The sequence below is a fragment of the Athalia rosae genome, chromosome 5 (genome assembly GCF_917208135.1).
Source record: "Athalia rosae chromosome 5, iyAthRosa1.1, whole genome shotgun sequence".
In the NCBI taxonomy this organism is placed as follows: Eukaryota; Metazoa; Arthropoda; class Insecta; order Hymenoptera; family Athaliidae; genus Athalia; species Athalia rosae.
The window spans coordinates 13,258,120-13,282,158 of record NC_064030.1 but is presented as its reverse complement, the minus strand read 5'-3'; the positions used below and the strand labels follow the sequence as shown (position 1 = coordinate 13,282,158).

At 47.9% G+C, this 24,039-nt stretch overlaps 1 protein-coding gene across 5 annotated transcripts in view; it reads right to left on the bottom strand.

Annotated features, from left to right (window-relative positions):
* The window catches only part of LOC105684371 (Down syndrome cell adhesion molecule-like protein Dscam2), a 57,220-nt gene that overhangs the window by 23,573 nt on the left and 9,608 nt on the right, over window positions 1-24,039 (bottom strand). For all 5 annotated transcript variants that reach the window (XM_048654999.1, XM_048655001.1, XM_048654998.1 and 2 more), the window contains exons 2-6: window positions 13,871-14,191; window positions 12,462-12,623; window positions 11,908-12,057; window positions 5,691-5,808; window positions 543-786 (exon numbers count right to left, since the gene is read on the bottom strand). In XM_048654999.1, the coding sequence (XP_048510956.1) occupies window positions 543-786; window positions 5,691-5,808; window positions 11,908-12,057; window positions 12,462-12,623; window positions 13,871-14,191 (995 nt within the window). The remainder of the gene's footprint in view (window positions 1-542; window positions 787-5,690; window positions 5,809-11,907; window positions 12,058-12,461; window positions 12,624-13,870; window positions 14,192-24,039) is intronic.

Here is a 24,039-nt window from a genome sequence, read left to right as displayed (position 1 = left end):
TCGCCAAGTTCGACGAACTCAGCGGGACAACTTTTAATTACTCCCGCTAATTATCTCCAACTCCCGCGATCAACTTTACCGCTTTTTTTCCGTCCTTTTTTCATACCCCGGAGTACCGCGCGCCCCGTACGTAGCTACGATTCTGTACCTCGTGTACCACCGTCTACGGCAGCTCCGACGATAAATTTTTCTCCCCGCATCGCCGTGATAATGTGAAAAAAAAAACAGCAAAAAAAAAAAAACAACAAAAAAACAAAAAAAAAGAAAACCGAGCGGAACAAACATGGAAAAAATAAAACCGTACGAGGAGTTTGTACTCCCCGGAGGAAAAACCACGGGAAATACTGCACATTCGCTACATCGACGGTAACGGGCGATACGACGGCAAAGAGCGACCTGTCAGAGACAGTCGGGGACATCCGACGTTATTAGACTTCGACTCCGAATTTCATCCGAGAAAGACCGTGAGCCCGGTGATCGCTCACGTGTAAATCTTCTCTTGAACGTCGCACTCCGTCGCTATGAGGCTGTCACGGACTCACCAAGTACGCCGGTTTCCCCAAATCTACCGTCTGGATCACGGGTTGCACGTGGACGCCGAGAGGCGCCGAAACCGTCAGTCGCACCTCCAGAGTCTCGCTACCTTCGTTATTGCTGGCTGTACACAAGTAGGATCCGGCATCCGGTTCCTGGACCGCTTGGATGATCAACGAACCGTCGCGCACCATGAAACGACTCGAAGAATCCTCGACGGGTTCCTCTCTCTGATGACGTCTGTAGTACCACCTACGGAACAACAGATGCTTAGAATCGATTAGGTCGGGAAATTGAGAGCGCGGCCGACCGCGAGGAGGAAAATCAAGCGGTTCGAGGCCGGCTGACCTCGGGCTCGAAGGTTAGGTTGGGATTTCTTCAAAACCGTGGAATGATCGATGATTCGACGGTCGGTTAGGTCAGGATTTTGTTCGACGTGAGAAGGTTTTCCCCCTCATACGGAATATTTTCCTCTACGGAAGGTAATTCTGATATTTCCAATCCGAGGAACTGTGACAGGAATCTCGTTCCCGGTGCTCACGTACGCCCGCGGAATGTCGTTCGGGGGCGACGAATACAAATAATAATCGAATACCGAGAACTCAGATTTCGAATGCGGCGTAAGAGACGGGGGGTTTTTTTTTTCTCCCGACGCCGGAATCGCGTCTGTTGGATTTTCCGTGCGTTATGAACGGACGACAAAGGGATGCGGAGCGCGATCATCGTCGTCGTCGAACCACCGAACAACTATATTTCGTCGTTTACTTTTCCCACGGAGACTTGAAATATTTGACGCCCCGTCAGCGGCAGGCTTCGTCATCGGCGTTGATTCGCTCCTGTGCCAATTTGTTTTCGTTCGAGTCGAAGCCACGCCGCTAATCGGCGGTCGGTTGCTAGGCGGGCGCACCTGACGTCGCCGAAAGTGCCGCCCGAACGGACTCGGAATCCAAAAAAAAAAATTATTTTGAATTCCTCTCGCGATTCGAGGCGAGGTACAAAGCACCGTAGAACGTACACGATAATAGCGAATCGATCGAGAGTCGGTCAGTCGTCCGTGCGTTAACGGAGGTAAGACCGACGTCGGCTTTTTCGGGCTTTTCCCAGAGAGCGAAACTAACGATAAATCCTCCCCCTTCGTATCGCCGAGGTCCCACAAAGCTCCGACTAACCTCACTCGCCGGGTTACTCGCGCATAGATTTTTACTACCCGGAAAATGAGGTAAAACCCCGCCGCCGTGAACTTGCCGATCGACCTCAGCTCTCGTAACTTTTATGACCTGGAATTGTTTGGGAGTAACGAATTCGTCAATTTCCAGTCTTGCGAGTCGATAATTATCAGCGTTGAGCGGTGTACGTGTATTCTTGAGATTCGTGGCGCGAAGTTGCATTCGTGCGTTCATCGGTGTGAAGTTGGCGCTGCGGAATTTAATTACTCTTCGCCAGAAATCGTTTGTAATTCGCTTGTAATTATCGTAAGATGATTGGTACGCAATTTGTAAGTGACCGTAAATCGATTAAAAAGTTTTTCAAGTAATCGGAACGATCTCGATTCGTGGAGGAAAATTCAACGTGGCGTTAGCAGACGATACCGTCCCATGGGGGGGTATAACCTACGAACAATGATCGTGACGAAGTTCGCTGAATATGAATAATCGCGGAATTCCAAAATTCACAAACGTGCGGTTTCCTTCAAAATACGCGTCTCAGCTTCTCGAAATAAAGAATCGGAAGCAAAATTGTAGGTTAACTACATCCTGTTTTTTATTTTACGAATTACGAACGATTCATAATCATAAGAATTACGGAAGCTGAAGTTCGCCGGCTAAGTTCACGTCGGTTAAAACCGTGGGTGGTTCTGGGTAGGTACCACCGACCTATCAACGGAGCTGTACGTTCGCTAACCCCATAATAATGCTCCTGTCAACGGCAGATCGTCTAATTTACAGAGTCCGTTGTTTATTTTTCCGCAAAAAACGAGGCGAATCGTTTATCGTCTAACGTTTATTGTGAGAGCGGAGTGGCGGGGCCGAGAGGGACGAGATTGCCGGCACCCCCGACGCTAAGTGGCGACGTCATTAATAGTAACCCGGCAACAGCGACGGCGGTCCCCGGACTTCGGATCGCCCGGGCGATGAGGAGAAACTCGAATATTATCCGGTGGAAATTTTTCGCTCCGAAAATAGGTGGAATAATGCAGAACGAGGAATGGCGAAAAATCAACAGCCACGAGCGAATGGGTTTACGAGGACGTTATTTCATCCTAACCGCCGAGCTAAATAGATTACATTTCGGGACTCCCTCCACCCTTCGTCGCGCCCTTGGTGAAGTGTCAATGGCCCGGAGCCCGACCTCACGTACTTCGCGGGACGGTATAAGGTTGGGAACCTTGGGTACGGACCTCCGAGGTCTTAGGAGCGAGTTCAATGTTTAAAATTAGCATTAATATGGAAAATACGAGAGTCTGGATTCCCAGGTAGAATACATCCACACGCCCGTGGCGATAGCGACTCGTTATATCAACGCGTACTGCACGCACACATATTTTTATCCGGACGGTGAGAGTCGTGATTTTTTACGCTCTTCTGCTCGGGCTCCCCTAAGAGCCGTTTCCGAAATGATATCAATATCGGCGGTGTACGCCGTTCGCAATTAGGTATGCGGGTTACGGCTACATAAAGTAATGATGAAAATGTGAAATTTCAGTGCGGAGGTAAAGTCTAACGAGTTATGCTAATTTTCTAAATATTTTGGGCGTGCCGGGTAACAGGGCTGTTTGTGTGTACCTACTTAAGAATTGTGTATTTGTAATTAACGCTAATTGCCCCGGGCAGCCAGTTATATTTCGTGCCAATTACAGTTTCAGTATAAACTCGGACAAACTTTACAAGTGGTTTTATCTCTGCAATTAAAAATCTAGCTGACGCAGGTACGCTGGAATTAGCCGACTTACAATATATCGTGGAAATTTCATTTTTTCTTACACATTACACGCTTTGACGAAGCCCTTACCGATATATTATTCACATTTATTCTACTCGTCATTCGACAAATATGATTCTGCTTCAAAAAGATACCATAGTCTTCTCTCGCCGCCGAAATTATTTTCGCCGGAAAATCTGCAAGATCGGAAAATGAAAAAAGTTCATCAAGCATTTCAAGGCAACTCACTTTTGTCAGATGTAATTTTTTTATTTCCAGATTTTAGAAATTTTCAAGTGTCTTATCGGCGTACAGGCGATAATATTTTCGGTGGCGAAACAGGACTCGAGATTAAACTTTTCAGACAATTGACTAGCGGGGAGTGACGGTGTTTGTCGTGAAACGTTGTAGTTAACTACGCCTACGAGGAACAATATTTGAGTTAATTTACTTCAACGTCCTTCGTTAAGGACTGAGTGGGTTTATCCGAGTCGCTGCGGTGCCGTCTAACGAATGGACTAAATATTTATATGCGAACGAAAAGTATTACCATTCCGTACTTTCCGCCTCCAATTTTTGAATTATTTTTACCTCACGGTTCGCCGATTCCGAATTAAAGTTAAATAGGAAAACAACGTATCGTTAATGAGAGTCGAAGCTCTCGAGCGGAAATCTGAAAAATGGAAAAACTAATTGCAATTCAGTTGCTCGCTCCGAATGCTCCTGGTGTTGGTTCGTACCACTCCGATCGAATCTTTTCGTTGTGACGTTATTCCCATCTGATTATTTCTTTTATCGCAAAAATGACCGTCAACCGAAACTGGAACACATCCAACACACCCTTCTTTTTCTTCTTCTTCTTCTTCTTCTTCTTTTTCTTAAAAAAAAAAAGATTAATACCGAACCCTGTATTTCCGTCACTGCTGTTTTCGGTCTAGGTTCATTTACGCGCGGCACGTTCGCCCCCAAATATTTTGGCACGCGGCACACTTCCTCTTGGGACACGTGCCCAAATAAAATTCCCTACGAATCCTTCGAATCGTTCGAATAAACGTATCTTTACGTAATTGAGCTGAGAAATCCGAATCTGCCAAACGAATCGATCCACCTGTTAAAATGATTCGAGCGAACGCCAATCTTTTCGATCAGATTCAGCGTTACCCGAATTCAGTCAACAGATCGTGTTTTTGAGGTTAGCATAAAGTAGGAAACAATTGCTTCGGCGATTTTAATAATACCCAAAATGTTTGTCCTGGCGAGTGAAAATTTTCGAGAACCTTCTCTAAATTTGCAGACCCGAACGTGCAAAACTCACTTTTAAAGGCTACTTGTTTTTTTAATTTCTTTCCTCTTTTAGTTCCAATAGACTCCGCGAGGGAAAAGTTCCTGTACACCCATTTCTGATGGAAAATTCAAGAAGAAATCCAAATTTGACCCGAAGTTTTCGTTGCGAAGCTTTCTTTGGCGAGATTTAGCCTATTTGGTCGCCAGATGCGAATTCGTGAGCACAAAATACATGAATCAAAAACCAGTCCAACGAACCATTTTGGAGAGATTCGGTCGAAGTCTCATCGCCATAGATTACGAATAGACAGGAGGACGGATATGGATATTCAATTCCGGGTAACGGCCATGTTGGAAAATGGTAGATACAGAGGAGGTAGGAAATTAAAAAATACTGGTAATCGAGGAGGTCCAATTTGCGAGGTACTAAACGCAACGTCCTGCAGTAGGAACAATACGTATCTATTTCTGGTTACACAATGTAGGGTACGCGGAACGTGAAGCCAAGTGAAACGGACGTATCGTGAGGTCAGATTCCTGACCTCCCACCGGACTTGCTCGATATACCTATACAGATACCTCGAGGTATAATATATAGGTTCATAGAGTCACGGTAGTGCAGCTGTCGGGTTACCAGCCAAGCCCAGCAAAGGCGAATGCATGCATTTAATTGATCGCGATAATTGAAGCGCTCGGGGAATTCCACGTTTTGTGGTCCACAAAGCTGGAATCAGCTTCGTCACGTTACCAACGTACACCGGCCAATTCTAGAATTACAAGGGTGGCTTCCGCCGCCTTTTGGCCTCCGATATATTCGCTCAGAGGCGCCCAATTTGCTCGATACAGAAGTCCGACCACTTTCCAACGAAATCGTAATACCCTCGTTTGATTTTCGATTCGTACTTTTTTTTTTTCATTTGTTTCTCACCCTGAACAAGCGTTGACATTTTTACCTGTTTTCCGGCCTCGGATTGGCGTAGGCCACGCAGGGGATGACGACCGTGTCTTCCAGCCGTGCGGAGAAGTAGACGAGTTTTTCGTTCAGAATCGGCGGCATGGAGCCTCGGATTTCTGAAAATTGAAAACGACGGGTGAAATCCGACGATTCTCGACATCGAGGAGAAAAAAAGTATAATTAACGATATATAAAGTTGACGTATCGTATGAATAGATTGGCAAAACACTGGCTGGATCCTCTCGGCGTCGCTGCATCGAGAAACGCTAATTAACTGAAATCAATATCGATAGCTTACTAATGAATGGATGGGCTCAAGTGTTTCTCTAACAACTTGCTGCGCGAGGGTGGAAATGTACGCACTCCCGAGCGTGGGTTTCCCTTTTTTTCTCTAGTTTGATTTCGTCCTTTTTTGTTTGTTTGTTCGTTTTTGTTTGTTTGTTTGTTTTTTTTTTTTTTTTCATTTCTTGTTGCATCGCGCCGCGCGCTGTCGACGTTACCGCGTCGGATGGAGAACAATTTCTCCTCGCGTTAACGTACCCACCCGCGAGTTGTAAAAAAAAAAAAAAAAAGAGACTAGTTATCGGTAATTTCCGGTCTGACTGTGATCCGCAGAGGTTCTTCCGAGCACACACCCGCTAGCGCGGCTTTCTCCGCTAACCGTGGCAGGAAGAGCAAATAAACTGGAAAATACGAGTCTGCGAGAGTCGTTAAACACCACTACCGGTCTTAGATAGCTGACCCGGCAGCTTTAACGTAACTCGGTAAAAAATTTTAAGGCCATCCTTCCCGCAGCGGTCCAACTTCGACCGTCTCTCTCCACTGTTTCCCAACCCCGGACAACCCCGAGAACGATCGAATGACGGGGCATCAAAAATAAGGACCGATCATTATTATCGATGGAAAATCGTACCACGAAATTCAACGTCCCGAAAAACTGAAGGGAAACCTATTCTGGTTCGAAATGTGAAAGTTGCATAGCAGGTATCCGATTAATGTGGAATCAACGTATTCCAGGAAAGACACCTTTTTATTTTTTAAGCGAGCTCCGTTTCGTTTCATTATTTGTTAGAACCCTGTTACCTTGGTGGTTTTTGGGGTGGCTATACAATTTCGATACTGATATCAAAAATCATGAAAGCCAAAATCGAACACGCTGGAACAAATATGGCGGCTGATAAGAGTGTAAAGCTGTTGGCAATACTCGATAACTGTCGACTTTATCCCGGATTACTTTCCTGCTTATTTTACAGTCGGGATTCTTTTGAGAGTTTTTGAATCGAGTTTCAAAATTTCAAAAGAACAACAGCCAATTACGTTGCTTAGGGAAGAATTTGGCGAATAAGGAGTTGTCAGTTCATTTCTAACCTTGGATTTCGGTACACAGTAGATTTTGACATCAGAATCGAAATCAACGACCCCGAAAACTCCCCGAGTAACAGGTTTCACTTGAAAAATAATTGAATAACAAACATGCGCCTCATATAGGGTCGAGAACCACAAGGGCGTAACTCTCACTTTTTGGACTCTTGAGAAATTTCCCTCGGGCTTGGAGCAAAAGTGTGTATCTTGTAATAACAATAAAGTGGAACTAAATCAAAATCACAGATAATGATTTTTTTTACAATTTTATTTATTACGTTGAATGAATTTTTTGTTGTTCTTTCCGTGATGATGAATCATTCTAGCGGCACGTCAAGCGCGAATTTTACAAATCTGCTAAAGAGGTGTGTTATCACAAAAAACAAAAAAAAATTTGATTTGAAAAATTGTCCAGAAGGGTTTTCTCCCCATTATTCCATTCGAAGAGTTGTGATTTTTATTCTTCTAAATTTTACCTTCATGCAAGATACGCTTTGACGGGATCATCTTTGAAATTTTGTGGGTTACGTCCTTCTGGTCCTCGGATCTCCCGTTCACCCATTGACAGTGACCAATATCGGATCATAAAATCTTACTGGCATCTGCTAAGGAGATAAAAGGTGACACCATTTTCAGCGATATCAAGGGAGCTCCGAAAGCACAAAAACTTTATTGGACACCCGTATGGCCTCGGTCATAAATCACAACTTTCCATAATACCAACTAGCGCGATTCTCCTTGAATCGATTCAGTTTTTCGACGGGTTCCCCATACCGCCTAAATAAATCTCTTGACGAGTGAAAAATATAGAAACAAAAATTCGATAGACTCTGCAAATATCTGCGAACATTTTCCCCCGCCTCCCCCACCCCGGAAAGTAACTGTAATTCGGTGTGGGCATATTTTTTATTCGATAAAGTCCTGCGACATTACCTGACACCGTGCCATTATTACGTTCGGCGGACCACAGGTGGTGATTCTTCAGTCCGCCTTTTGTGATCTATGGAAAATGTTTGGCCCGGTAGTCTCGTAAATAATTGAGAATACACCGGAGTCCGGGTCATGAAAGCCCGATGTAATGGGAAATTATGGCGTTGAATACTCCGTGGAGCGGCGGCGGTGCGCCCCAACCCCGTGGCGCATCGACCAGGTGAAAACGGGCGCGAGCATTCTTCTTCGACGAACCGTGTCCCGCTTTTACTTTTACACCGGCGGCACGAAACGCAACGTTGGACGCCCGCCCGTTTTTCACATCCCTTTTTTTGAAAAGCACAACTGCTACCGAGCACGCGAACCGACCCCCGCGATACACGCCGCTAATATCCAACCCGGACTCCCCGGCCTTTTGTCCGATCCGTTAACGCGTTCTTTCGCGGCGCGCGCGGTATCCTCGCCGCCGGTTTATTTACTCCTTCATCGCGTTATCGCTCTTTGTTTTCTCTGCGGCGAAGAATCGGCTAGGGGATGTTCTCCGTCCTCGTAAGAGCCGCGATACGGCGTATCGCTATTTTGGTTTCCGGGGCAAAAGGGGGAGGGGGGAGGGGGGGGGGGGGTAAATAAACACCGGCGATCAATGCCGCGGTGAGTAAGACCCGGTGTGCGACGTACCAGAGATACGCCTCTGTGCGATCCGAAGAGAAGGTTTGAGGACGTCCAGAGTGGGGGGCGAGGGGGGGGGGGGGGGGGGACTGAGACGGCGGTACTCCAGTCGAGCTAACTAATGATCCTTCCACTCCGGCTCTGCAACTTCACCGTGCTACTGCAGCCGCCGCCGGTGCTGCAACTGCGACTCTACCTACCAACAGCCCACGGGGTGGTTTGCTTGCGTTCCGACAATTCCGCGAAACACGACAGCCCTGGGTAGCGAGGAGGTCGGCGCGTCTTCTTCCCTCGGCTTTCCAGCGCCCGGACTGCTCCGCGCTCTCTTATTAGCAACCTCGTTATTTCCGGGGAAAACCCCGTGGATCTCGGCGTACCGAGGTAGGCATCGGATTATCGTCGAATCGATGCCGTCCGTTCGACTTGCCGATTTTCGCTCGGTAGCTAAGTTCAAGGGGGTGAAACAACTACCGGCAGCGGCGTTTGATCCTCGAGTCCCCGGGATTCCTCGAGGAATTTTCGAACACGTGGGATTAACGGGGAATCGAATCCAGTCACGAATGAAATTCGACGGACTCGCTAGCGCCACGCTCGGAACAAGGGAAGCACATTTATGCGCGTCAAATATTTACGGGACGAGCGTAGCCGCCCGCTACACCTGCGAATTTCGACGCCTCCTACGTTTTGCCTTTCCCCCCCCCCCCCCCCCGCCACCCCCCTGCGTTCATTCCAAACTTCGCGAAGGGCACGCTGTCAGGATTCCGTAGCGGGCGTTAATGCAGGAATTCGATAACGGAATATCGCGGAAATATCCGACGAAAGATTTAAACGTTATTTTCGTTCGACGGTATGCCCGAACGCCCGCGTCTCACGACGATGCTTTTTTTTTTTTCTCATCCCGCTTTCATTTTCGGTCTGCTGCTCGTTTCGTTGAAATCAACAGGGTGCAACTCCGCTTGCAGTCGGTCATTTACTGTTTGCGTTTTTTTTTTGTTTTTTTTTTCAACATTTTTTTGTTTCGTTGTTTTTTTTTTTTTCTTCCTTCTACCGCACGGTTTTGGAAGAAACGTCGGTAATAATTGCCGCGTACGAGCCCGGGCGGATCGTTCGCATCACAATATCTTTGATTAAAACAACACGCGATGTGTTTGCATGCCTCCGCCACCGCAGATAACCCGGTGACTGTGCCAGCTTTTACATACCACGTGAGCGAAGCTCGGGATGATGGTTTCACTGTTTATTATTTGCCGATGAGCAGTCGAAACAATGGCGCAACGTTCTAGAATATTAATGAAAACTTTCGGGAGATATTAAAAGGGAGGTGGAGGAGAAATACTACTGTCCGGACGTTTCAGTTTCACGATGAGGAATCACGGCGAAAACAAGAAACTAGTCTGACAAAAAAACACCGGCCGAATACACGGCCGCGGACAATTTTTCGAAAACACGAATGGAACTTCGTTTTTACCCCCCCTCCCCCCCATTTTCGCTACACATCCGAGCTTTGTCACCGTCGCTATAATTTATCGAATTCAACCGACCGTGTGACGCGTTGCGGCTTCGGTTGCAGTTTGAAGTTAACCTAAAAAAGTCCGGTCATCGAATTTCGGAAAACGGATAGATATTCTCGGGTAATAAACTGCCGCGAAATTTCGTTCGTTGGCCCGATGCGAAAAATAATTACCACACCTGCGCTGCGATTCGTTGCAGATTCGTCGGAAATTTTTATTTAACGAACCTCCGCAGCGTGTCGAGAGTTCGTTCAGTTCCGGTTGAAACGAAAAAGGAAGGGTTACAACCTCATTGTTCGATGGAGAAGGAACCCCGCCGGAATTTACGAGGACATCTTAATCCGGGTCGTCGGGGCAGACGACGGCCTGAAAAAAGCTCGCCTCTCGTACGGAAAATTTGATCCCCGATACGGCACGTCTCACAGGGTGTCTTCCGGCGTCACACTTAAAGGAATCTCTGGCGTGTTTTACGTGACTTTTGGTTTCGATTCACCGGCAACGGTTGGCCAGAAGACAGTATAATAACACAACGTAGTGAGATGGGGGTAGTAAACTCCGGCCAACAATACGAAGAGCTTTTAAATTCAGGGCGAAGAAACGCCGAGCCAACCTAACCTCGCGGTGGTGCGGTCGCGGTGCGCGGGTGGAAAAATATTGGTTTTTTTCCAACGATACCGAAACCACCTTTTCCCCGCGATACGCCGACTTGTGAAATATATGTGAGGACGGGTTTCGTCCGTCGCTCCCGCACACGACACGTGTGCGCCGAGGTACGACGTATTCTGTCTCGAAATAGATAGAAATCAAATAAAGTGCATCCCTTGAACTAGCGGAAAACCATTCACTCGATACTGATGCGACGCCGCCGCGATGCGAATATACCGAAGACGAACGACCGTGGAATTTTCCTCAAATTACAAAATTTTTGCCAACGAGCCATTGTTTCCGCGACGTACTCGATTTGTCTGAGAATTTCGGATCGGTATTTTCCACTCCGATTCGTGGAACGAAATTTTTTTTCCATCAAAATCCGAAGGCGGGATCCACTTTGTCCGGCCGACGAAAAATGAGGCGGTGCGACGTTCCGGTCATTGAATGGCGTCCGTTTGAAATCGAAAATGTTAAATTGGCTATCGATGGGCTTGTCTATAATTAGCATCGCTCGGCGTTAACCCATATGCACGAAATTTCGCTGGCACTGCGTCCGGATCGATGCGATGCGATGTGATGCGATGCGATGCGCTCGGCCCCGCCGAGAATTGATGAGGTTAAGTTTACCAACTAAGTTCGTCCGAAACTTCGGCGGCGTTTTGACGCTCCCCGCTAAAAACTTGGGACAATTTCTGCTGCGTTACGGGTGCCGACGTGGGCCAGAACAGCTACGAACAATGCCTTATCTGATTCACCCTATCGCGGACCGGCTGCCCGCCTACTCCTGTCTGTCCGTCTGCCGGGTCGCAGGATTCCGCGAGGCAAAAGAGCGGAATTTTTTACTTAATTAAGAATCAACGGAAGAACCCTGTGTCAACCCGGTGAATGTGTACTAAAATTATTCCCCTCTCTGAGTTTATTTAATTTAATAATAATAGCCCGTGCGCTGCATCGGGATGAACATTTTTAGCCATATTACATGGATTCCGTTTTGCGAAACGCTCTGCAGTTTTGGATTTATCGAATTCCGCCTTTTTGTTTTTTGTTTTTTTTTTTCTTTTTTTTTAATGAAAATTTTTCGCTCCGACTCACCCGTCAGCTGTATGCGTCCGACGTTGCTGCTGACAACCGGCTCCTGGGTCAGCCGATGATGAGTTCTGCATCTGTAGGTCATTTGAGCATCACTCCTCGATATATTAATTATCATAAGCTCACCGGTGGGCAGCATATGGTATTTACCGTCTGTAAAACAGACAACAGGAAATCCAATAATGTTCGACATCCTGCGTTTGACGTTCGTGCGTTCAAATTACACAATCTCATTGACGCGGTTCACCCCACTCCGTACAACAAGTTAGATTTATCATCTCTCGACTCTCGTATCGAAATTCAAATTCTAACCACGTACGGATCCGCCCCCCTCGTCGAGGCCCATCGATTTCTCATTTTTCTTTCATAATTTCTGCGGTTCGAAGAAAAAAAAAAAAAAGAAAAAAGCATCGGAGGACTTCATCAACCTCATCCCGCACCCAGCGGTACATTAACTACCGTCAGAGCTGTTGAACACAGTTACGGTGTTAGTCGAGTTCCGAGAGCTCGACTCGTGACCGAAGTGCCAAAAGTTTCGCGGCAATTCATCAACTTACCGCTTATCGTCGATGGATAGATGTTGAAGGAAGGCTCCTGGAGCCAGGAAGTCACGGCAACGTGTTCCCTCACGAAACTTGGAACGCTGCATCGCATCAGAACGTTGTTGCCCAAAAAACCACCGGGGCTCTGGACCTCGGCGTCGTACCGCTGATTTACGACTGGAACGGAAAACGGCGTGTTGTAGCCTTCGGAAACGGAGGAGAGAGAGAGAAAGAGAGAGAGAGGAAGTCGGGGGGAAAACCGGAACAGAGAAACGCGGAGGCTCTTGAACCGGGGCTAAGAACTCGAGGAACCCCGCGATGCCATTCCAGAAACCACTAGACCTCGGCACAAGCGTAAAAAACCAGCGGAGTTTTCTACTTTCGAATCCGTACTCAGCGAACGAAGTAGCTGGGGTACCGAGGCAGCGGCAGACTCGCACCAACCACTCGCGAACCCTCTAAAACCTGCCCGCTTTCCTGGCGGCTTTCCCTGCCCTCCCTCGTGCTACCCCTCTCGCAAACATGCGAACGTCCGTTACTAGAGAACCTAGCGAAGCACAAAGCCGACCGCCGTATTACTTTCTACGCTTGAAACTCCGCCTTTCACATTACGCACAGGCTCTATAATCTGAAAATAACTGCGAAACGCTCGCGTACACCCCCGACGCTGGTACCATCTGGAAACTAATCTTTCTCGAGTGCCGAGTGCAAAGCGGGTGCGAGATTTCGTGGTAATTTCTCATTTCTTTCTCTATTTTCGATACGATTTATCGATAGATTCAACCGCGACATCGGACCTGGGAAAATCCACGGAGCCGTCCGCGTTAGCTGATCGGTCGGACGATATCGGTTCCTATTATTGGAAATATTGAGCGTCGAACGTATCGGTTTTAAAAATTAGTGCGAAACTGCGACCGATGGGTTTTCATCCGGGAATCCTCTAACCGTGCGACATACGCGATTCCGATTTGGCCGATCAATTTTTCTAACCAAAGAATGGGAAAAACCACGCGCCTGGAACGACGAAACGCGATCAGTCATAGCGGGCATTTTTCGAAGCGGCAACTACCCCGAGGAATTCTATTTACTTTCACGTCATCGCTAGAGCGGCAGCCCGACGACGTTTGTTCCTCTACGAAGAAGGCAGGCCGGCCCTCGGAAGAAGATAGCGTGATTGATGAAGCATAATTATGACCAGGTAGCCCCGAATGCGCCCCCGCCGTCCGACGAGGTCACCGAATTAATCACCCGCGAGAGGCTCCGTCAGCGAAAGTACTTTTCCTCAGTTTCGACCCCGAAGAATTACTTTCTTACCCTTTTCATCGTACACTTTTCTAACGCGAAAAAGGATACGTAAGACTCTGAGGAGGGGACGGGGCGGACGATTCATAGTTCGACGCTTATTTTCGGAGAAGCGTGCTCACCCGCTCTTATGGTGACGTCCCTACTGACGACGGCACCGACACTGTTCACCGCCGCGCATTTGTAAATGGCCCAATGAACGTCTTGTCTGAAAGCTTCGGCCTCAAACGGCGGAAAATGAATGCTCCCGTTCTCGAGGACGTGCCTAATCCCGGGAATACTGGCCACGCTGCCTCCGTCCGCGGCCAGCCAATCCACCGTTGGCGCCGGGTTACCTCTGGCCGTACACTCCACCTTTCCGCCGCTGACGTTCGTGAATTCTACCCTGGACAACGGTTCCGTCACGAAACTTGGACCCTGCGTTTCGTAGGACGCTCTACTTCCTGAAACATATCAAACAGAAGGGATATGGAACGGTCAGTTGGACGCTAGAGGCGTTGCTCATTTTCTAAGTATCGCATGCAAGACCGTCGGACCAGAGAGTGGTTCGTTTGGAAAGAAGAAATTTCGACTTAGGTACGTTTGGACAGAATATGATTCTTCTGTACAAATGGAGTGAGGTTCGTTCGGACAGAAATCGTTTGGACAGAATTCGTATCTACGGAGCGAATTTGCCCAGGGTTTGTTTGGACAGATCAAATTTCGACTTAGGTACGTTTGGACAGAATATGATTTTTCTGTACAAATGCAGCAAAAACGGATTCTGTCCAAACGAATCCAAGTCGGTCGGTAGAAAATAGACTGACTTAACCTAAGTCGGTTCATTTGGACAGAATCCGTTTTCGCTGCACAAATCATATTCCGTCCAAACGTACCTAAGGCGAAATTACCTCTGTCCAAACGAACCCTGGGCAAATTTTCTCCAAAGAAACGAATTCTGTCCAGACGATTTCTGTCCAAACGAACCTCACTCGAATGGAATCGCCTCTCCTAATCAGCCCCCAACAACCTCGGGTAAAGTGAGCTACCCGAACCTGAGAGGTTGGGATGATATTTGCGTTACCAACAAAGCACACTTCAGGTGCGCCATGCGAAGCCCAAGTACTTCAAGAATATGGTACTCGAATCATCTGGGTCCCGAATGGCCGATAGTCGTTGGCCATGATTTTAATTCGGGTCTAAATTTTACTTCAACTTTCCGCCAGAAAAGACGACGACGTCATCTCCATCGCGTGTAAGTGACGTCGCGTTGGGCCGCTGCCGGGGCTGGCGTATTAGGGGTGAATTCCGCTCGTGGTCTGTGCTCAAACTGTATGGAGCCGCATCGGCAACCCCTCGCAGTATTCTCGAGGGGTTCAAAGAGGAAATCCTCGAGGGATAGATAGCCGGCTATTGTGTAGACATTCTGATGAGGTAGTGCCTTTTCAAACCCGTTTTAACAAGCAATTATACGAACGTTTTTTTTTTTTTCTGTTTTGTTTTTTTTTTTCAAATCTTTTTCCATCATTTTATCATGATTCTTCGATCGGTATCCCTCGAAGTTTCGCGAGCAGCGGATCGTCGTTCTCTTAATTTCAGTGGAGTATTTTTGATCAATGGTGTACGTCCGATTTCGGTCGAGAACCTACATGATGTTGGAAAGGTAAGAAAGAAAAAAAAAAAAAAAAAAAAGAAAGAAGAAAGAAGAAAAACGGTAAGTAATTATTTTAAGAGGTACGACAAGCGAAGGACGAATATATGGTCTCGCGGTGGTTGTTTTCTCATTTGTCGTGTGCCTAATTCAATCCGAGGGGATTGAATGAGTGCGGCGGGGACAGGAGTACGTGGGGTAAAAGTATATTTCAATTGTACCCCGTTGACTGCATTTCGCTAAATGGGAAAACGTCGTCCTTCCGCTATCATGGCTCATCTCTCGAGGCTTAGAATTTCTTCATTTTTTTTTTTTTTTCTGTTTTTTCTGTTTTTTTTTCTCTCTTTTTCCAGTCTGCGTCGGACAGACGAGTTTGTGCTGCGGATATTTCCTCACAGAGAGACTCGCATAGGGGCTCACCGTTGTTAGGGGGCCCAACAATGCAAACCAACTTTCGCATTTCAATGTATTGTTTCCATTGTTCCTTCAGCTCATTCCGATCACCCTGCGCTGTCGTCGCTTTTCACCGAGCTGCAACTGCGTTTCAACGAGCGACCGCAATCCTCATATAATATGTGAGTCTCCGAGCCGACCGAATGAGCGTCGTTGTTGTTGTTTTTGTTTTACATTGAAAATTGAAACACCGCGAAATTGAGAACAAGTTCCTTATACCGCCTTCGGATCATTCCGAAGTACAAACAAGTCCACGCGACACGGCTACAACCTACCGTAAATTTTCCGCACTTGGCACTCTGAATTTTTCATGGACGAATTTTCTCCACCGGGAAACTTTTCCAGTCGAAAGTTGTCGCCCCCTCCCCCCCCCCGCCCCCGCGAACGGAGTGCCGCTACAAAATTAAAGAGATATACGGACGCGAGGCGCCGCTTCGAACGTTGCCAAAAAACTTGTACGTTTTCGGTAATTTCCTGTACATCGAACGTACGTCGACGTCGACGTACGACGTCGATGAAAACCTAACGCGATGGAACGGAACGTCGTGTGCCGCACAATACGGTTCTGGATATAAAGTCGGGAATCCGGATAAATTCGCGATTTTACTCCGCGGCCACAAAACCGCGCTACCGCTAAGGATCAATATATCCAGATGAACACGCCGGAGAACACGGCTTCTGGCCGTGTCGATGTACCAGCGTTATACCGATGTCGATAGCGTCTCCCGACTTCTCCTATCCTCCGCGGAAGGAGTTTCGGATCAGACTCCCCCGGGGGATTGATCATGTTCCCATTGTGTCCCCCGTTTTCACCGACCGTAAACGTTGTACCCGTGCCTCCGTACGACGGTTTTAAAGAGCGCTTTTTTTTTCCCCCTCCCCCTCTCCCCCGGTTTTTGTTTGAACGGTGTTCACTTGACGGTTTTTTTTCATGCAATGAAGGGGATAACGGAGTAGTATAGAGTAATTTCTGATAAGCATCAGCGAGATAGAAAAGAGGACACCACGTTCGTCCGTGGTAAATAAATAAGGGAAGAAAAGAAGAGAAGGGAAGAGGAAGAGGAAAGGAGAGAGGACGGGGGGGGGAGGGAAAAAATTTCTTTGGCGGTTGACGAGAGGGGCAAAGCCCATAATGCTTTGATTTGACTTTTGTAAACAGTGAGCGGGTAATGCCGGGTTCAGTTTTGCGGCAGAGGGTTGCAGCTTCCGAGCACACGTCGGCACACAAAGACCAAAATGCAAATATACTGTGTACTTAGGAAGCTGCGGGAGTCGAGAACCTCATACATAGAGATTGTGTGTTGTAGGTCCGGCCCCTGCACCTCCTCACTACCCCGCCAGACTCCACCTAACCTATACGCCCATGCCAACCGACATCCACGCTATCCACACCCATCCGTAACGCACGGAACGGCTGGTCCATGTCTCTCCGTTAATCTCCGTTCACCTCATTCCGCCCCTCGCTAATTCTCCCCTTCCCTCCCCCCAACCTCCCGCTTGTCTGTACCATTCTCCTTTCGCCTCCGCACGAAATTTGGTAAATTAGAAACGTTTCCCTCGATTTACGTTGAAAAGAGAAGAAGAAAAAAAACATACACAATCGACGACGACGACGACGACGACGCGGGGGGTTATGGGAAACTTGACGGCGGTTTCCGATGAACGTTTTACGCCTAACCTCGAATTTCAGCTTTCTTAATCTCCTACGACGTTGTACGTTACACGTGCGCGTACCTGTTACGGCGGTCATTATATTTACACCGTAATTAATCTCGTCTAGGGAACAATTCCAGTGTGTAATTGTACTTGAACAAAACGTCAGTATTACAGGCACCTGAAGGTAAAAGTTCTCATTATGTGGGGATATAATACAATGCGTATAGAATTTATAACCAACCGCCCATGCCGGGCGTCGGTGTACGTGTGTTGGTATATTTACTTTTTATCCACGTATATGAGCGAAACGGGAGGCGGCGTGGCTCATTCAGCGAGAGGAACTATCCGCATATACATATATATATATATATGTTCTTTATCCATTCGAGTAACAATAATAACTCTCATTAACTACTCTCATCCGGATTTTCTCCTCGGCAGCAGCTTCGAGCAAACTCACCATATTCGTTGAGTACGTTTTTCAAATGTTCTCATACAATTTTTAGTACACACATACAACGTGCATATCCTCGTTGTGAGCTCGCTTAAGAACGGAATTTGAACGGGTCGAAAGATTCTTTGATCACCGCTTCAATTTTGGATCCACGAATTACTACGACCGGCTAACCAACTATTGTGACGGGGTGTTTTCTGCATTTAGATTTTTTTTTGTTTCTTTCATTTCTTAGAATGTCCGTACCCCAGAACTCGAGAGTTTGGTGAGTCTGGAAACTGAATATTACATGGACAACATGTAGAGGAAAAAACAAGGAATTCGGGGTAATTTGGGAAAGAATGGTCGGCCAAAATTTGTCCACAAGAGCTGAAATTTTGTAAAAAAATCAAAGAAAAAGGATTTTCGAAAATTCTCAGCTTTGATGGGAAAATTTTGATCGTTGGCCACCTACCCCTGACTTACCCTAATTGTTTTTCAAAAAAACTCCAAATGCGCTTTCCAAATTCGTGAAATTGCAACACTTTTGAAACACAAAAATACATCGTTATCATTCAAATCTGCATTAGAAACAACTTTTTACGGATACGAACCTAACCTAACACCGAATCCAATAGTCGTTTATCCAGATAATGTGCATTGACCATCGAAGTCCAAGAAAGCGCAGTCCACGACGACCCATGATTGTCGCCATGAGGCCGTAACCCACAAAAGTAAGCAAGATAAATCATAAAAACTACAATTTTTCGAATACAATTTTTTTCTTCGTATAAAAAAATCGTGAAACTTATTTCGTATGACATTTCGCCCGAAGAAGCGAGTTTTCGTTTGCACGGTGGATGCGCCCTTACGCCGTATAAAATTGATCGAAAGTACAAAAAGTGAGGTTATACACGCCCTTCTGGTTCTTTTGGCCCTCGACGTAGACCATAGCGAAAACCTGTCGGCGGGTGGAATTGAAAGTCGGAGTAGTAGGTGCTGTTTGGTGACCGGAAATGAGAATCGCGGGTGAATCGTCGCTCGAGAGATGCGAAGACGTAACGTTGGCGGTGGCGGCGGCGGCGGCGGCGGTGCGACATCTGCCGCTTCTCTGTGATCAACGAGCCCTTCCGTCACTCTCCGGTGCACCCGGCAATTAAACATCCTGCGCGCAATTATATACGAAGCCGGATTCTCGTCTGTTTGAATTTCACAGGAAATATCGGTGCGCGCCGAATCTTCGCCGTGGGGGCAGAGGGGGGGGAGGGGGATCCGATATCCGAGAACGATCGTCTCGTTGCGAAAATGAAACGGTTTTTGTTTTCCTTCGATAATCGATAAATTCGGCGAAATTCTTTGGGCCTTGTTCTTCCGCCGATGCCGTCTCGGACATTAATCTTTCGGGAAGTAGGTAGACGCAGCGCCACCTCCGCCGCCACCTTTTCCCCGAGGAATATTACCGCGATCGCGCGAAAAAAGTTGCAAGCCGGTCGTAAATTATCATGGTCGATTTAGTTCGTTCGGTTTTTCGCTAACCGCCAAAGCCCCCGCAGGATATTTTGCTGACCTTACAAAATACTCTGCAGTTCCTTCACCGGTTCCTTTTCCAACGTTTTATACTGGGGGGGGGGGGGGGGGGGGGGGGGGGGAGGAGCGAAATTATATCTCGCGAGATTCGAACGGTTCGTTCGGTACGGGCGCTTTTTTATTCCGATCAATTTTAGCGGGGGATCGACGCGTATCCACTCGAAAGGTTGCGGCTGGTTTGTTGTCGAGTTGAAAACGTACGTTGTGCATACCTATAGAGAGAGAGACACACCCCACCCCCCGTTCTAACCAGTACCGTACCGCACTACCTCTTGAATTAGCATCGTACGGGGGTTGAATCCTCTTGAGAGTAAAATTCCAGTCGGTTACAGTGAAAATGTTATGCTTCGAACAAGTTATTTGCATACTTAGACTTTTGTTCGTCGCGTTCGGAAGACTCAAGAGTCGAGCTTACGATCGATATTTATTTTAAAGGTAAACAATGCTCTCGCGTTGTTATCGACCCTCACCCCGTTCCGATGAAAAAACAACCGTACCAGCCGATCCCCCCCATCCTCTTCGCCGGAGCGTGGTAACCAATAATGTTCCCATATTTCAATACGATCGTTCGGTTTAATTTTATCCTTTAACGAACTGCGCCGCGAGATCGGTCGATTGTAATCGACGCGACAACGAGATACGAGGAGCGAAAGTTACGCCGTACAAAAAAACGGAGATGGGGAAGTCCCGGCGCTCCTGGACTCCTGAGAATTGTAAAAATACTGTAAATTCTCCATTTTATCATGTCGCAATATAAATTTCAGTCTGAACATCTTTTCCCCTGTCATCCGGTCGCCGTGGAATTCCTTCTTTTTGCACTCACGATTTCGCGGGAGCGCGCGCGCTACAAATTTTGAGAACTGTCGTCCGAAATGGAGGTTAGGGGTTGGCTCGCGTTGCATTTGGTGCGAAAATTCGGTGAGTGGCGGAGTCACCCCACCGTCACCTGCACCTCGGTTGTAGTTATAACGCCGTGAAGTTCGCCGCCGCCGCCGCCGTCACCGCTGCGAACGAATATCCCGGTGCCAAACCTAATTTGACCGAACTTAATCTCGCGCTCTTGTGCATCGCCACCGCCATTACTACAGCTACCGCCACCTGGGCTGGCCGAGGGGCGAAGGGGGGTGGGGGGGCCAACTAACCCGAAACAACTTAACCCACCTCAACTTAATTGCATCACACGCCTCGATCCGGGCCGAACGTACGTAACCTGCATTGCCGGACCGGCGAACCGAGTACATTTTGGATACGCCGACGTTGTCGCACTCGTGCAGGTCGGTCGGGACGTACAATGAAATTTGAAAGGCACGCGACGAAACGTGGCGCCACGGTCGAAGCCAGCGTTATCCGGAAATTAGTTTCTCTCCTAGTCGCGTCGGGTGAACGGAACACCAGGGCAGGTCCCGAAACGCGGATGGATACCGATCGATTCTGGTGTCACTTCGGTGGCAATTCGGGTGAATAAAAAAAAAAAAGGTGAAATATTTTCCCTTGTTATAATTTCGCTGGCTTGATGAGATCCGTAGTGGAGTGTCGTTGCGGTGGCGACCGTGCGACGAAGGAGGTCCGGGGGAACGGGGATCGAATAATTTGGGTTGTTTGACGATGAGCGCTGATTGGTAAGACGTTGGAAACAAAGGCTCGGTATATCGTTACGGGGGAAAAATTTCCCTCAGCTTTTCTTTCCACGGGCCCGTGATTACAGCGTCTGGAAACGAAGAAGAAGCCCTTTTCTTTTCCCCTTCCGTTCGGCCCGACGACGTCTTAGCCGCGTGCTCTCGGAGTAGTGCGCGATTTCCGGTGTACCGACTGCTCCGGGGCACAAATGAAATGTAAAACCGAAAAAAAGGTCCTCCGCGTGCGTCTTTGTTTTCGGTTTTAGGAACAATCTACGCCTCCCACGTATACCTTACACGGGATAGAGGAGCGAACGGGGTTCGTTCCGAGGGTCGGAGATGGATCCGCAGTCAGGGTTGGGATCCGGGTGGGTCGAGGTGGTGCTGGTGCTGGTGGTGGTGGTGGTGGTGCTGCTGCTACGGCAAGGTTGATTGTAAAGCGAGAGGGCGAGAGAGGCGCGTCGTCTGCACGCTGGATGGAGCGAGAAAGAGAGAGAGAGCGAGCGAGCGAGAAGGAGAAGGAGAAAGAGAAACGGGGGGAGTTCCAGAAGGGGTGGGTGAGACGTACGTTGTGCAAGAGAGAGATGAAAGGTCGTTCCTTCACCCCTGAACTAATGAGACCGCGCGGTTACATCAGAGACCGGGGACAAATTGAAACGTACGGGCCTGCGACGGCGAGGGGTTGAGGTGGATGTTGAAGCAGCCTCCGGCCCCCCGATCCCCCGATCCCCACCCACCCCCCCGCCCCCGGCCTCGGCCCCGGCCCCACGTTCTCCAACTCTTGCCTACAGCCTCCTGACGTATATACCAACACCCGCAAACACATCGGCTCGGCTACCATTCTCGCGTCATTGGTCGCTTGTAATGAGATTTCCAACGGCACGTAAATTTACTAATTGCAAATTATCGTGCTGTCCGATTCTACTCCGGGTTGTTTTGACGGAATTGTTCCGCGACTTATCGCACACGATTCCCCCGGGCAAATTTTGCCTCCGCGAGCTAGAGATGCGGCTTACATTTTACCCAAGAGTATCACTCGAGGGCGCACTTTTTACGGTAACACGTACGGTACGGCGTGACGCGGTCGGATATCGGTTCCGGGAAATCGATCAAATATTTTAAACGCCGAAAGCATCGCTCGCCTCAGCTTCTCCTCATTCACTTCGAACGGCGCGCGACCCACCTCACCGCTTTCACCCGCCACGCGGTGACGATTGCCCGACGAAACACTGCGGGCGAGATACTACGTGCTCGGATACGAGGGAGATTTCATCTTCTCCGGACTCTGGAGAAATTCAACTCGTCTCCTCCTTACCCATAAATAGGCGAGAAACCGATGATACAACTTGGCCAAATATTAAAAACCATCCGTTTCCAACGTTTCGATATTCTCGTGGAAATCGTCTTATCGGCAAATCGGAGTAACCCGCGCCATGAAGCGGAGAATCTCCGTATCCGGTATAGCTAGGTTACACTCCGATACACAGAGAGGACAACGTGAAATTGCGCACCTGATTTTTGTGCGCAAGCGCGAATCGAAACGACAGTCGAATTTGTAAGCTGCTAGCGTGTTGTACCAATAGCCTCAGATTTCAGCTTTAGCTGTCAAATTGTCGATCGCCAATACAGCTGAGATCGCGGTACTTAAATGTGACTGAGGTATGGTGTGACAGGTGAATAATGTAGCACAAAACCAGATACAGATAAGTAGGGTGGCATAGCATAAAATAAAATTGATCAATTGGATGAGAGATTAATTAAATGTAGACAGAAATACACTCGTCGAAAAGTTGAGGTTAGGTCCTCGTATTTGACAGTTAAATCTGAAATCAGAACGTTGTTGGACATTCCGTGAAACAAATGCCGACGATCGCGCACGCGCAAATCGGTTGCGCAATTTCACGTTGTCCTCTCCGTATAATTGAGACGATCTCGGAACGACGAAGAGATGAACGATTTATCGGACGACGGATACTGCATCGTTTGCTCGGAGATCAACAAACAAAAACCTGCAGCAGAAGTTGGTTGATACGGGCGGTGTGAACGAGGAGTGAGGAGAAAAGAAACCCGCGATAGAGTCGCGGAAAGGGTGAACGGAGGGTGAGAAGGAAGCGGACGGAAGAGAGAGAGATAAAGAGAGAGAGAGAGAGATGGAGAGAGGAGATGTAGTCGGTGGGTCTGAGTCTCTGCTGCGTCGACGTTATCTGGGGAGGTTTGATAAAGGGGCTGACTTGGAAGATGGGTACTTGGCGCACCTAGACGGTTTTCCATTTCTTGGCACGTTTTCCATGCAAAAAGTTTCCGAGCTTGCATCTTTATTGTTCACGAACGTGGGCGGACCCCCGATCTTTATATAACCGCGAGGAACGAGTTCACGGTATAAGAATGCAACGTAGAACGGGGCAGGCGGGCAGGTAAAGACCCGAAGCTAGATCACAATTTTTTCGCATATCCTCCTCACACGCTCCTGCGATCGGAGCAAATCGAACTGAGATCAATTCGTTCTGCAACGGGATCAAAAGTTCGTCGACATTTTTCATCCCCGTCAAAAAGGAGAAGAAAAAAAAAGGCGAAGCTGTGAAGAAAATGAAAAAAGGAAAATACGATCATCATCGGCGGGAAGTTTATAGCGAAAATGGCAAAGCGGCGATTCGCGAGATTTGTCGTGAATTAAAACTCACTTCATCGAAGGAAGGAATAACTTTGAAACACAGCGAACGTCGGAGCGGAGTTACGTTCCACGTTCGCCTCCGCTCTCCTCTTCCCTCGACTTCGCATCTACCTTACCTCACCTTCGCGGTTCTCGGTAGAGGGATGGATATTCGGCACCGCCTCAGTTCGAGGCAGAGGCGATCTCCACGGAGAGGCGAAAACAACTTTGGCCATTTTCATTTCACTCGGGATCAAAGGTGAAAT